At 41.6% G+C, this 15,809-nt stretch overlaps 1 protein-coding gene across 6 annotated transcripts in view; it reads right to left on the bottom strand.

Annotated features, from left to right (window-relative positions):
• Positions 1 to 14,836, bottom strand: part of acot7 (acyl-CoA thioesterase 7) — a 284,291-nt gene extending 269,455 nt beyond the window's left edge. Inside the window, exons 1-2 of one of the 6 annotated variants that reach the window (XM_087980341.1) lie at positions 8,956 to 9,386; positions 8,514 to 8,720 (exon numbers count right to left, since the gene is read on the bottom strand). Coding sequence is in view for 4 of the 6 variants with exons in the window: in XM_087980339.1 (XP_087836465.1) it covers positions 8,956 to 9,014 (59 nt within the window). In the remaining 2 variants the exon portion in view is untranslated. Of the gene's footprint in view, positions 1 to 8,513; positions 8,721 to 8,955 lie in introns of those variants that run through there. The other 5 variants (XR_015753439.1, XM_087980339.1, XM_087980340.1 and 2 more) reach the window with 5 other exon arrangements.
• Positions 14,837 to 15,809: the final 973 nt, after the last annotated feature.

Here is a 15,809-nt window from a genome sequence, read left to right as displayed (position 1 = left end):
CCTAGCTAAATGTCTTTGTGGAAGTCAATCCAGGTCAAGAATGGTTTAATGGCTGTCAAGGTTGGGAGTCCATATAGAGAGGAAAGTGAAAGAACCTCATGTGAGAGAAGAGTAACACCTTTGAAAGTACTCCAATGGGTTCAGGAACCCCATTAAAGAAGGAACTCTGTTCCTGTTACCCGCCATGAAGGGAAGCCCGCCAGTTTGGGTGCCCGGCATGGGCCTATCACCAGTTAAATTCCAGTACTTGCAAAATGAAGCCATTAGGATCACCCAATGCCATTCCACAACTGGTGTGGGCCGGGTAAGTGAAACGCTGTGTGTATGCTGCACCCTGTATTTGACATGCTTTTCTTTGCCTTCAAACCCAGCAATGGGAGAGCATATAATCCAGCCAAAGTTGCTTAATTTTCACACCCTGAAATAAATACAGTTTGCTCCTTCAAATATTTTCATATTTTTGTTTACTTGCTTATGGAATATCTCAGATCCATGGTAATGCTAACTGATTTGTATTAACCTTTTAATGTTACAGACTTCACTTGTCAACTAAGATGGGACATTGGGGCAGAGAATCCTACAGCACATGGGCCTTTTGCCCATTGGGTCAATAGCAATTTTCTGAAAATGTTATGCAATGTGTCTATCAAAATCCCTTTTGAAAATTACTAAATGCAAATAACAGCTTGCTGCAGAATGGAAAATCTTATTACTCCCCTCATCCATCCCAACCAAAGCCAACCTGCTGTTTGCCAGTTGCTTTACATTTGTGTTCTCTAGCGCTTGACTAACAATCCAGGACTGAGAACCTGATGCCTGGATCATATCCAGTTCCCAGCCTTGCGCCATATTGCAAATGGGGCACTATCCATAAATATAGATCACCTAACTGAGCTGTTGGTAAGCTCTTAACTGATTCCAGAGTACAATCCTCAAATAGACAATAGGCATCTTAACACTGGATGTAGGTTTACTTGCTGAGCTGGAAGATTCGTTTTCAGGTATTTCATCACCATACTAAGTAATATCATCAGTGAGCGTCCGGATAAAGTCTGAAAATGAACCTTCCAGCTCAGCAAGAAAACCTACGTCCAGAACCTCAGTCTGAACTATAAATCTTCTCAAAATATGCTAACACCTTAATACTGTCTTACAGAATAGCGAAAGCAGGAAATCAGAATGCAGCAGCCATAGACTGCAGACAAGAGACTACATGCCAATAGAAAGGTAAAGAAAACTTGCTCTGAGAGAGTAATTCTCTTTGCAAAAACTATCTCTCCAGCGCAAACATGATCTAATAGCTCCCCACATTACACCTGATAGATTCTTGATTGTTTAAGTTTGCCAAACAGCAAATTGAAAATCATCTACTTGTCCTCACCAGGCTGTTAACAAGCTCCTCATGGATTCTAACACATAATAACTTGGAGGGGGATGATAGATAGCCAAAGTCTATCACCGCTATAATGTATACAGTTAACTGTACCACTACTTTCACAGTTGCTACCGAGCATGTGCATAAGGAGTTATGTCATAATGATGTCAGATCAAGATACAACCTGGACCCTCGTTTGTAGGGCTTCTTAAAAGCTCTATAATATAAATACTGCTATGTTTAATAAAATCTGCTAGCTTTTTATTACTGGAATGTAGACCCAGTCTTACTACACGGTGGTGAAACTTGCAGATGCAGGAACCTAGGCAGCAGTCAGGAACTCAGTCAAACAACAAAAAATGGAGAAAGTCCCTGGAAAAACATATGACAAGGAAGCCAAGAAGAAATTAACAAGGAAGCAGCAAATACTCCTCAGGGGAAAGGCCCACAGCTAGCTCAGGGAGAGAAACTCTAGACTCAAGTGAGCTAAAGGAAAATGCACTGAGAAAATCTGCCGCACAGCAGAGTACCTGGATTAGTCAGCCAGACAAAAGAAACACACGTTAAAGAGCTTCAGATATACTCCATGAGCACTAAGGACACGAAAAGAGAGTAACATGAGATGTCTGCAACAAGAATATAGCAAGCTGAAAAATCAGTTGGCAACAGTTAGTAACAGATGACTTCACATTAGAGATTTTTAAGAAATGGGAAATAAAGGACACACAAAAAAAGAAGTCCACTAGCAGAAAACATGGCAGGAAACAGAGCGCACCACTCCCAAAAAAGGACCCCATCTGCAGCAGCATTGTCCGGCCAGTAATAGAAAGAGTCATGAATTCCAGTAGAGACGGCATTTCAGAAGAGGATCAGCAGTACAAGTTGAAAACAGACCTTAAACATATGTAACTGCATAAGAGCGTAGAGGTGCACGATGAAATTTGTAGTAGACTACATGGAAAAGATGAAGAAAAGCTAAGGCTTCATGAATGAAAGCGATCAAGTTCAGAATGATTATGATCTTTTGAAGCAGAAATTAAAGAAAAGGTGAAGGGAAACGTCTAGCCAGTCCAAACCCTCACATGAGATTCAGAGTAACAGGGAGGTGACAGATCCTGAACATCCTGCCAATGTGCAATCTTCTGTCAAGTCTGTAATTCGCAGTTTAGAAGACAAACTTTAGATCTCATTGTTGATGAAGAAAACCTTAAGGCCCACTTTCAAAGTCTTCCCTCTATTATTTTATCATTATGAATTCCCACCTTTTTCTCATGGCCAGAGGAACCGAGGGGTATGGAGGAACAACTTCCAGTTCAAGTGTTCCTGGTACCTCTCCAACTATATAAGGAGCAAACAATTTTTACCAAGAACCCAAAGATGTTGTCAACCACTCCAGACCAGCCTCAAGATCACAAAATTAAGGAAACAGTATCACTGCTTTTATATTCAGGACATCATCAAGAATCTGGAACAGAACCTGCTAAAGCTTCTCCCTTCCAAAGAGAACCGTATAGAGCTGAAATAATACATCTGTCCTCAGGATAAAGTTGAAAATTGATGTCTTGGCTGGAAGAGATTTTGAGAGGAGTAGGAGGATACCTAGGAGTTGGATGGAAACACTGATGAGATTGTGGGAAGAACGAACTTGGAATAGAAGTGGAGTAAAGGATTAATTATATCGTTATTCTAATAGCATCTTCTGAGTACATATGTAAGTTAGGTCACAGTGATGTCAGAACAAGACGGAACCTGGACCCTTGTATATAGGGTCTCAGATATGTACTCTCAAAGTCATTCAAATGTTAGTACGGTTGTATTTAATAAAGACTGTAAACTTACTTAGCGGAGTGCAGACCTGATCCAATTGTATATACCCATATTGTACTCACTTTCTAAAACAGCAGCATGTTACAGGAGTGTCAGGGCAGTAGCGCACCAACTAGGAGCGCACACCTGTCCTTGTCCTGGAGGGGGGATGGGAGGGATCTGAAAAATTAAGCTGAAAAATTACAGACCCTTTTGCAAATGAAAACAGTTTCTCCCTAGTTACTTCATCAGAACTTCTCATAATTCTTAACTGCCATTAAATCACAATATAATTGTATCTGTTTTAAAGAGAAAAATCCCATGTTCTCTAATCTCTCCACTATCAAGACACATTTTGATCACTGAATAGTAGATGGAAATCTTTCACACTTCTTAGGACTGATTCTGCCATTAGGCACTTCCACTCATATGCAGGGACTCTGGTTGAGAAAATTCTAGGTCGACAGCATTCAAGTTTCTGTACATTCACTGCTATTCATTTTAAATGTCACAAACTCTTAAATTGTCCACTCCAAATCAGGATGGTGGTGCTAGTGGGCCATTTAAAATTACCAATCTACATTAAACACTCAAAGGAACTGCACCCAATACCCTCTAACAAGATTAGGAACTTAAGAAATAGAAGCAGGAATATGCCATTCAACCCCTCAAGCCTGCTCTGCCATTCAACAAAATCATACCTAATCTGCCTCATTCTCAATCCCTCTTCTGTGCCTGCTCATCGTAGCCCTCAACTCCCTGATACTTCAAATCTACCACCATTTTCATTAGTGATCTAGCCTCTACAGTGCTTAAGACCCGGGGGAGTGTTGCCGAGCAAAGAGACTTTGAGGTGCAGGTTCATAGTTCCTTGAAGGAGGAGTCACAGGTAGCCAGGATTGTGAAAAAGGTGTTTGATACACTTGCCTTTATTAGTTAACGCATTGAATATAAGTGTTAGAGGAAAGGTGTTGTTAAACTTGAAAGGGTGCATAAAAGATTTACAAAGATGTTGCTGGGGTTGAAGGATTTGAGCTATAGGGAGAGGTTGGATGGGCTGGGGGTATTTTCCCTGAAGGTTGAGAGGTGACCATATAGAGGTTTATAAAATCATGAGGTTGTTATGGGCCAGGCCAAACACTCTCAAAACATTTCAAGAAAGTAGCCCAGACCCTAACTTTGCTAGTTGTTTTAAGCAGGTATAACACGGATATTCCAGGAGAAATGTAGCTGGTCAAACTACTTAGCTTTAAACAAAACAGAATTTATTTACATTTACCACATGAAACACAAACAGAAGAAAACAGATTACCAAATAACAACCTATCTCAACAGATTATCTCAACTTAATAATGCTGTTCGAAATACTTGCAACAATCCCCATTCACACACCTTAGCACAAAATGTAAAATCAAACAGGGTCTTACTGGAGAGATGTCAGAGAGAGAGTACTAGCATGGACCTGCTTCTTTGGGTCCAGCAGCTTCAAAACTGCCTGACTGCTTTCAGTGAAAAGGCAGACTGCTAAAAACCAAATCAAACCAGTGACAAAACTGAGCTGGGAGAACTAGCCACTCCCCTTTCATGTACAAGTTTTTTTTAATTTAAAGCATGAGAGAGTATCTGCTCGCTATAATCAAATTGGCCCTAAAACCCTTCAACTTAGACTTTTAGGAGCCTGAGTCGTTTACCACCTCTCTGAAAAAAAACAAGGACAACGTAACCTTGTTAAAGAAGCAACGTCGTCACAAGGTGCATGGATAGGGAGAATTGCCAGTCTTTTTCCCCAGGTAGGGGAATCCAAAACTAGAGGCCATAGGTTTAAGGTGAGAGGGGAAATATATAAAAAGGGACCGAAGGGGGAACATTTTCATGGTTGGTGGCACATGGAATGAGCTGCCACAGTAAGTGGTGGAAGCTGGTACAATTATAACATTAAAAAGGTATCTGGATGGGTACATGAATATGAAGGGTTGAGAGGAATATGGGCCAAATGCTGGCAAATGGGACTCTATTAATTTAGGATATTGTTGGCATGAATGAGTTGGATCGAAAGGACTGTTACCGTGCTGTACAACTCTATGACTCTATAATTAAAAGTTGGGCCTTGGGCAGTGTTGTAGAATGGAGAGATCTATGGGTTCAGGTACATTATTCTTTGAAGTTTGCCTCATATGTAGACAGCATGGTTGAGAAGACGTTTAGCACAGTTGCCTTCATTGTTCAGACTTTTGAGTATAGGACTTGGGATGTCATGTTGAGGTTGTACATGATGTTGGCAAGGTGTTTTCTGGAGTACTGTGTTCAGTTCTGGTCTCCCTGTTATAGGACGGATATTATTAAGCTGGAGAGGGTTCAAAAAAGATTTACCAAGATGTTGCCGAGAATGAAGGGTTTGAGTTATGAAGAGAGGCTGGATAGCCTGGGGCTGTTTTCCCTGAAGCATCGGAGGTTGAGGAGTGATCTTAGAGAAGTTTGTAGAATCATAAACGGTATAGATAAGTGAATGGCAGGTGTCTTTTTCCTAGGGTAGGGGATCTCAAGACTATGGGTCTTATTTTTAAGGGAAGAGGAGAGAGGTTTTAAAAAGACAAGAGGAGCAACTTTTTTTTACAGAGGGTGGTTCATGACTGGAATGAACTTCCAGAGGAAGTGGTGCATGTGGGTATGGATACAAAGTTTAAAAGACATTGCATAAGTATATACATAAGAATTTTTTGGAAGATAAGCGCCAAGTGCAGGCAGGTGGGAGTAGTTTCATTTGGGATTATGGTCGGCATAGACTGGTTGGACCAAAGGATAACCAGTCAAGGATAACTTGCTATATGACTCGACGACTATGACCACGAAAGTGTAATAAAGGCAGGAGTCAACTGACGATCACTGATCATCCAGATTTCAAAGAGGCAACTATTCATATTTCAAGTCTGCACTTAATATTATTTTGGTTTCAGTGTCAGATCTCCTTACTAAAACAGAACCCCAACTGGAACTTGGTAACAAGTGCTGAAGTATAGAGCATCAGTGTATGGTCATTATATACTTTATTAAATAAACACATGTTGCAAATGGTGCACCTCCAAATTCCACCTCTTTTTCAGTTTACTCCTTCACTATTTTTTCCACCAGCTGTCATGGTGGGATTTCATCTATACCCCCAGAGCATTAGCCTGGATTATTGGTCCAGACACATTACCACTTCACCACTGTCACCCTCTGCAGTGGGAGTGCACCTGCATCTGAGCCTGGTGGCCTTGGTTCAAGTCTCACCTGTTCCAGAAGTATACACTAACATCCCTGAACAGAAAATATCCACAACTGTATCAGAAAAGCACTTATGGTGCAGTGCTGCATCTCCAACTCTGAACTAGGTGGCCCAGGTTCAATTTCCAGAAGACATGTGTAATAACATCTCTGAACGGCTTAATTAGAAATATTTATATAATTATCCTCAATCACGCTAGAGGATCTTTTGGCATAATATCCCTACCTCTGGGTTCAAGTCCCAACTGCCCTGAAGGTGTGTCATAACAAGCATTAATTCAAGCTTTTTTTAAATCCCACCCACTCCCAAAGGGACTTATGATCAAGAATTTAGTCATTATTGACCCATATTTATTGTCACAATAGTTGGCCCAGAGATGAAAACAATGGAACATTAAATTGTATGCAGTGCTCATGATAAAGTTATGCATTCTTTGTGCATTTCTCCTAGTCTCCAGAAAGCAGAATAATTGCTACAAGGCCTATAATAGGCCAACAAATATTTACAACACAAAATGTCAACAAACAGAATGAAGTTTATGTAAATAGAAGCAGCTCTGACAAAGAGTCATTGGACTTGACAGATTAAGTGTTTCTCGCTCCACAGATGTTACCTGACCTGCTGGGTTTCTCCAGCACTTGTGACTACATAATTAAGTTTACAAACATTTTCAATCTATTTTTTAATGATCCTCAAAACACAAAAATAAAGTCACTATGTTATTTGGCTAAACTCACGTAGTATCTTAGGTGGTACTTGAGAACCTTTTTTTTTAAAAGGGTCCAAAAGATTTAGGAAGGCACTTCCTAATTATAAAATCATGAGGGGCATGGATAGTGTAAATAGACAAAGACGTTTCCCTGAGATGGGGGGAGTCCAGCATTAGTTTAGGGTGAGAGGGGAAATATTTAAAAGAGGCCTAAGGGGCAACTTTTTCACGCAAAGGGTGGTGCATGTATGGAATGAGCTGCCAGAGGAGGTTTTTTTTTAGATTACTTTACAGTGTGGAAACAGGCCCTTCGGCCCAACAAGTCCACACCGACCCGCCGAAGCGTAACCCACCCATACCTCTACATTTACCCAACACTACGGGCAATTTAGCATGGCCAATTCACCTGATGTGCACATCTTTGGAGGTGGTAGAGGCCAATACAATTACAACATTTAAAAGGCATCTGGATGGGCATATGAATAGGAAGGGTTTAGAGGGATATGGGAAAATAGGACTAGATTGATTTTGGTTATCTGGTCAGCATGAACGAGTTGGACAGGAGGGTCTGTTTCCATGCTATACATCTCTATGACTCTATGACTCAAAGCTGGACCAACATGAGCCACACATCTGTGATCTGTAATGAAGAGGAGTCCAAACCAAAGGTTAGAGTCAGACGACTGGCATGGGTATAAGATGTATGCTGCTACAGGAGATTACAGAACATAGCTGGCTGTTAAGGCCATAGAGTGCCTTAGCAATGACAAAAATGTTCTTAAATGTGATGCACAAGTGGATGGTACCAACAAAAACTGAAGGTGGATGAAAGGACGATGTGCAGGTCTTTCAGCTAATCAGAAGCAAAGAATGGATTCTAGAAAGGCGAGTGAACAGTTAGGTGTGGAAGTTACAAAGGCATGTGCATAGATTTGAGTGGGTACAGTTATGGAAATGAAGGCACTGGTGATGGAAAAGACATGATGATTAAAGCTCAACCAGATTGTTTCAGACTAAGAGTGGCAAGAATCAGGGTTAGCAGCTGGGGTAAGATGGGTGCAGTGAAATCCTTTAATGGGAACTTGCATTTATATAGCACTTTTAACGTCATAAAAATCGAAAGGCACCTCACAGAAATGTACTCAGTAAAAAATGTTCAAGCGAAAGGAGAAGGCAGACGATCAAAGAGGAAGGTTTTAACAAGTGTGTTCAAGGACGTGTAAAAAGTGGAAAGGCAGAGAGATTCAAGGAGAGAATTCCAGAAAGTGGAGTCTTGAATAAAGCTGCAAACAATAAATTTGATCCAACTAATGCTGAGTTGGAGAAAGTGTGGCGTTAGGTCCAACGATGTCACTCACCCACAAACTGATTGTGGGACGAATGGGCGCTCTGATTTCTCTCACATTTCCTCCAACAGGCGGATGTCATTGTTTTTAAACAGCCGCTGGAAAGTTGATTTGTGTTCGCCCCTTTTGGCGACCCGCCAAATGGGCAAGAGAGCCTGCTCCTGTGGTGGAGGGTGGGTCTGGACCGGGGTTTAGCATCCACAGAGAAGAGGCGGGAAGCTGGAGGGACAGAGAAAGGGAGGAAGGTGACCTTCATGTCCTTGTGCGGCTGAGCTGGAGTTCCCCTTTACCTCACGCCGCTAGTCGGTGCGAAGAGAGAGAGGTGGAAGTCGGGCGGGCCTTGCCAGGCGAGCCCGGGGATTGAGAGCCTGGGCGGCGGTTGCTAGGGGCGACGCGGCCGTTAAGACCGTTATGGCGGTTGACCCCATCCCCCACCATCTTGGCCGACGGTTACCTGCTGACTTGGATGGAGCAGCCCGGGCTCTGGCAGTGCAGCTTCTCGTCGGCCTGCATGCTGGTTTGGATCCGGATGTGAGTCCTGGTGCTGTTCCTGGTCCTGCAGTTTCTGGTCCACTTCTGTCTCAGGGAGGGAGGGAGAGAGAGATAGAGGCTGATGACGAGAGGCTGGAAGCTTCAGACACACACTGAGGCAGCGACGAGTGTCAGCACTCATCACATTCTCACCTAACTCAACATCCCCAACACAGACTTACAGCATCAATAATTCACATTTAGTCCATTTATAGATTTTTTTTTTGGTGGGGGGAGAGGTGATGAAGTGGTCACAGTTTTCCTGTCGGGGATAAAAACAATGACTGCAGATGCTGGAAACCAAATTCAAGATCAGAGTAATGCTGGAAAAGCACAGCAATTTAGGCAGCATCCGAGGAGCAGGAAAATCGACGTTTTGGGCAAAAGCCCTTCACCAGGAATAGAGGCACGGGCCAACTTCTTCAAAGGCAAAAGTACTACAGATGCTAGGATCACAGAAATTATGCTGGAGAAATCCAGCAGCAGCTGGGGAGAGCGAGAGGAAAACAGTCCGATGTAAACAAGAACAGAATTTGCTGGAGATCCTCAACAGGTTTGGTCAGCATCCATGGAGAGAAAGCAGAGTCAATGTTTCTTGTCCAACTGCCTTCTGTTCTGAAGTTTATCCAGCAGTTTCTGTTTTTGTCCCAGATTTCCAGCATCTGCAGTACTTCTGTTAGAAAAAGTTGACCTGCCTGAGAAACTGGCATACACCCACCCCCTCCCCTCTCATAAAGCATATTTAAATAATATATAAATGGATTAAAACTGAATTATTAACATTGTAAGTCTGTGTTATGTATGTTGAGTTAGATGAGGTTTGAAACGAAAACAGAAATTGCTGGGGAAACTTCAAAACAACAGAAAGGCCACTGAACCAAAACATTGACTGCTTTCTCTCTACGGATGCTGCCAGATCTGCTGAGTTTTTCCAGCAATTTCTTCAGTATCCACAGTTCTTTGTGTTATTGTGTGAAAGAGAGAGAATTAGCCTTCTTGACCAAAAACAAAGTATTTACTCACAATCAAGAAGATTCAGACTGGACTTGAAAGGTTGACTCTGTTTCGTTCTCTACAGATGTTGCTAGACCTGCTGATTTTCTCTATGAATTTCTTTATTTGTTCAGATTTCCAGTACCCAGAGGATTTTAAAAGATGCAAAAAAGGCAAGGCTGTGGGCTGGAGATGGGGCATGACAAAATAAGAAACAGAGAACAGACATAATGCAGTTACTTTCTGAAGTTATAGAATTCCTTGCTGAGACTTCAAAGCTGTAAAGTGCCTAAATGGAAAATGAGGTGTGGTTCCTTGAGTTTGTGTTGGACTTGGTTGGAACATTGTAGCAAGCCCAGGATGGAAATGTTAGCATGAGAGCAAGTTTATTGAAATGGCAAATAACCTGGAGGTCAAAGTCATTGCGACAGAGAGAGCACACATGTGTTGTAAGATAGTTGCTTAGTTTGCATTTGGTGTCACCAATGTGAATATTGTGAGCAGTGACTGCAGTAGACTAGATTGAAAAAAATACAGGTATAATGCTGTTTCACCTGGCTGGGGTCTTGGGCAAATAAGGAAGGAAAAGGATGGCCAAGCTCTTTGTTATCATTGCATGTTGGGTTGGCTGGATTCTTATGACAACTTTCACATCCATCCATCTGGAATATCTCAACATGCAACTCAGCCAATGTGGAAGTGCACTCTCAATTATGGCATAGAAGTGCAGTCAGTTTGCTTTCAAGGTCTCACGAACAACGATGTGATAAAATCACAGGATATTTTATTTTAGCTGATGTTTCTAGGATAAATGTTCATCATCCCTGTGTTTCTATGAATAGTCGCATGGTATTGTTCGCAAATGCTTGAGAATAGAGTAGAAAAGTGTGGTACTGGAAAAGCACAGCAGGTCAAGCAGCATGCAAAGAGCAAGAGAATTAACATTTTGGACATAAGCCCTTCATCAGGAATCATCATACTTGAGAAACCGAATAGAGAATCAATTTAACATCCCATCGCAGGTCAATATTTCCTCAGCACCGGATAGAAATTTCAGCTGAGATGTGGTGGGCCACTTTCTTGATGTGCTGCAGTCCGATGTTGTAAAGTATTTTTACAGTGCTGTTAAACATGGAGTTTGAGGGTTTCAGCATAGTGACAGTGAAAATAAATGACTATATATTTAGGCTGATTTGTTTGTTGTTTAGAATGGAACTTGAAGTAATGGTGTTTCTGTGCACCTTCTAGTTTATGATTTTGATGGTGCTGTCAATGAAATTTGAATATTGAGCAACCCATCCAGGTGAATGATAATATTGTGTTACACTTTTGAAATGTGCATTGTAACTTATTGTCAGGAAGCGAGACACATTGTAGACTACACATCCTTAGACCTGCTGTAGTGGCTTTCAGGTTGTGGTTAATGGTAATCATCGCTATCATTGGTTGAATGCTGCTAGTTCAGCATGTCTAAATAACTTTGTGGACTTCTGATATAAATTACTTGATTTATCTAGAGTCATAGAGATGTGCAGCATGGAAACAGACCCTTCAGTCCAACCTGTCCATGCCAACCAGATATCCTAACCCAATCTAGTCCCACCTGCCAGCACCCAGCCCATATCCCTCCAAAATCTTTCTATTCATATACACAGTCAAATGCCTCTTAAATGTTGCAAATGTACAAGCCTCCACCACTTTCAAGGAGCTATGAACCTGCACTCCAAGGTCTCTTTGTTCAGCAACACTCCCTAAGACCTTACCATTAAGTGTATAAGTCCGGTTCTAATTTGCTTTCCCAAAATGCAGCACCTCACATTTATCTGAATTAAACTCATCTGCTACTTCTCAGCCCATTGGCCCATCTGGTCAAGATCCTGTCATAATCTGAGGTAACCCTCTTCGCTATCCACTACACCTCCAATTTTGGTGTCATCTGCAAACTTACTAACTGTACCTCTTATAGTCACATCCAAATCATTTTTTAAATGACAAAAGTAGAGGACCCAGCACCGATCCTTATGGCACTCCACTGGTCACAGGCCTCCAGTTTGAAAAACAACCCTCCACCACCACCCTCTGTCTTCTACCTTTGAGCCAGTTCTGTATCCAAATGGTTAGTTCTCCCCGTATTCCGTCAGATCTAACCTTGCTAATCTGTCTCCCATGGGGAACCTTATCGATCACCTTACTGAAGTCCATATACATCACATCTACCGCTCTGCCCTCATCAATCCTCTTTGTTACTTCATCAAAAAACTCACTCAAGTTTGTGAGACATGATTTCCCACGCACAAAGCCATGTTGACTATCCTTAATCAGTCCTTGCCTTTCCAAATACATGTACATACTGTCCCTCAGGATACCCTCCAACAATTTGCCCACCACCAACATCAGGTTCACTGGTCTACAGTGTCCTGGCCTGTCCTTGCCACCCTTCTTAAACAGTGGGACCACGTGAGCCAACTTCCAGTCTTCTGGCACCTCACCTGTAACTATTGATGATACAAATATCTCAGCAAGAGGCCTAGCAATCACTTCTCTAGCTTCCCACAGAGTTCTCGGGTACACCTGTTCAGGTCCTGGGGATTTATCCACCTTTACCCGTTTCAAGACATTCAGCACTTCCTCCTCTGTAATATGGACATTTTGCAAGATGTCACCATCTATTTCCCTACAGTCTACATCTTCCATATCCTTTTCCACATTAAATACTGATGCAAAATACTCATTTAATATCTCCCCCATTTTCTGCGGCTTCACACAAATGCTGTCTTGCTGATCTTTGACGGGCCCTATTCTCTCCCTAGTTACCCTTTTGTCCTTAATGTATTTGTAAAAACTCTTTGGATTCTCCTTAATTCTATTTGCCAAAGCTATCTCATGTCCCCTTTTTGCTCTCCTGATTTCTCTCTTAAGTAAACTCCTACTTCCTTTATACTCTTCTAAGGATTCACTCGATCTATCCTGTCTATACCTGACATATGCTTCCTTCTTTTTCTTAACCAAACCCTCAATTTCTTTAGTCATCCAGCATTCCGTACACCTACCAGCCTTCCCTTTCACCCTGACAGGAATATACTTTCTCTGGATTCTTGTTATCTCATTTCTGAAGGCTTCCCATTTTCCAGCCGTCCCTTTACCTGCGAACATCTTCCCCCAATCAGCCTTCAAAGGTTCTTGCCTAATACCATGCAAATTGGCCTTTCTCCAATTTAGACCTTCAACTTTTAGATCTGGTCTATCCTTTTCCATCATTCTTTTAAATCTGATAGAATTATGGTCGCTGGCCAGAAAGTGCTCCCTCACTGACACCTCAGTCACCTGCCCTGCCTTATTTCCCAAGAGTAAGTCACGTTTTGCACCTTCTCTCGTACATCCACATACTGAATCAGAAAATTGTCTTGTACACACTTAACAAATTCCTCTCCACCCCAACCCTTAACACTATGGCAGTCCCAGTCTATGTTTGGAAAGTTAAAATCCCCTACCATAACCACCCTATTTTTCTTACAGATAGCTGAGATCTCCTTACAAGTTTGTTTCTCAATTTCCCTCTGACTATTAGGGGATCTTTAATACAATCCCACTAAGTTATCATACCTTTCTTATTTCTCAGTTCCACCCAAATAACTTCCCTGGATGTATTTCTGGGAATATCCTCCCTCAGCACAGCTGTAATGCTATCCCGTATCAAAAATGCCAACCTCCCCCTCCTCTCTTGCCTCCCTTTCTATCCTTCCTATAGCATTTGTATCCTGGAACATTAAGCTGCCAGTCCTAAGCCATGTTTCTGTCATTGCTATGATATCCCAGTCCCATGTTCCTAACCATGCTATGAGTTCATCTGCTTTCCCTGATCGACCCCTTGCATTGAAATAAATGCAGTTTAATTTATTAGTCCTACCTTGTCCTTGCCTGCCCTGACTGTTTGACTCGCTTCTGTTCTCAACTGTACCAGTCTCAGATCGATCTCTTTCCTTACTATCTCCCTGGGTCCCACCTCCCCCACCTTACTAGTTTAAATCCTCCCAAGCAGCTCTTGCAAATCTCCCTGCCTGTATATTAGTTCCCTTCCAATTTAGGTGCAATCCGTCCTTCTTGTACAGGTCACTTCTACCCCAAAAGAGATTCCAATGATCCAAAAGTGTGAATCCTTCCCCCATACACCAGCTTCTCAGCCATGCATTCATCTGCTCTATTCTCCTATTCCTGCCCTCACGAGCTCGTAGCAATCTCCCTTCAGAATCTCAACTTTTCCCTTCCTGTGTCGTTGGTTCCAATGTGGACAATGACCTCTTGCTGGCCCCTCTCCCCCGTGAGAACATTCTGCACCCTCTCTGTGACATCCTTGATCCTGGCACCAGGGAAGCAACACACCATTCTGCTTTTTTTGCTGCTGGCCACAGAAACATCTGTCTGTACCTCGAACTAGAGAATCCCCTAACACAATTGATCCCTTGGAACCCGACGTACCCCTCGTTGCATTAGAGCCAGTCTCCATACCAGAAACTTGGCTGTTCGTACTACGTTCCCCTGAGAATCCATCACTCCCTACATTTTTCAAAACAACATACCTGTTTGAAATGGGTATATCCACAAAAGTCTCCTGCACTAGCTGCCTATCTCTCTTACCTTTCCTGGAGTTAACCCATCTATGTGACTGTATCTGAGACTTTCCCTCCTTCCTATAACTGCCATCCATCACATACTGTTGCTGTTGCAAATTCCTCATTGCTTCTAACTGTCTCTCCAACCGATCCATTCTATCTGATAAGATTCGCAGCCAGCAGGATTTATGGCAGATATAATCCGCAGTAACTCTTAAACTCTCTTTAAACTCCCACATCTGACAAGAAGTCTATATCACTCTATTAAAGGCCATTTTTGCTCCTTCACAATCCAGACCCAGAAAATAACACCGTCTTATTCCTCTACAAACACTGCCCCGGGTTAAGTTAATAGTTATGTCTTATATTTTAAGTTTAATCAAGAGACATATCTCCAAAATCATATAATGAAGAAAGAACCTACTCTACTCACTACTGCAGATTCTCTGTAGGCCACATTTAAAACAACGATTAACTTATCCGATCCTGTGCTGTGAACTTCGCCCAACAGTTCCTCCAAGATCAGTTGTGAATTTCACTGTTTGATCATTTTCCCAGATACACTCCAATGTCCAGCAATACACAAATTGAAATATCAAAGGCAGTAACTGTGCAGGTTCTCTCTCTCTCCTGCAATGACCTTACCATGTGCTTCTTCTCCCTTTTAAAACTGCAGTTGTTTTGACTTTTTTTTTCCAAAGACATTTTTAATATCATTTAAGTTTGAGTTAGTTACAAATAGGTATTTTGAGTGCCTGAATTTATTAATTGTAAGTTTTCTGTAGTCATAGTGATTTCTTTTTAAAACTGTGTCTGAGAGCTACTTTGGAGCACTAATAGATTTTTATGAACTTCAGGATGTTTCACAACTTAGCAAGGTCAAAAATTATGCTTTACGTCTGTTAGAAATTTGAGCCTTTGGGACTTTTATGCTTAGAGATTGCATCTATAGCTTAAAGGGAGTGACTTTTTTTAGTTTTGCATTTTTTGGGTAAATCTGTGAAATCCTTGGATGGAAGTTAGTGTTTTAGGATTATTGCAAATATAGTTTTACGGTTTTATCTCTGTATTTATGTTATAAATAAATATTATATCTTATTTCTTTTGGTTAATAAACTTTAGTTTTATTTTAAAACATAATCTGCAACATTATGTGTTTATGTTTCAATGAGGT

The sequence above is a fragment of the Chiloscyllium plagiosum genome, unplaced genomic scaffold (genome assembly GCF_037043375.1).
Source record: "Chiloscyllium plagiosum isolate Xiang-an unplaced genomic scaffold, Cpla_swu_hap1 HiC_scaffold_37, whole genome shotgun sequence".
Taxonomy (NCBI): Eukaryota; Metazoa; Chordata; class Chondrichthyes; order Orectolobiformes; family Hemiscylliidae; genus Chiloscyllium; species Chiloscyllium plagiosum.
The sequence above is the reverse complement of the archived record's forward strand: the minus strand, read 5'-3'. Positions and strand labels throughout refer to the sequence as shown.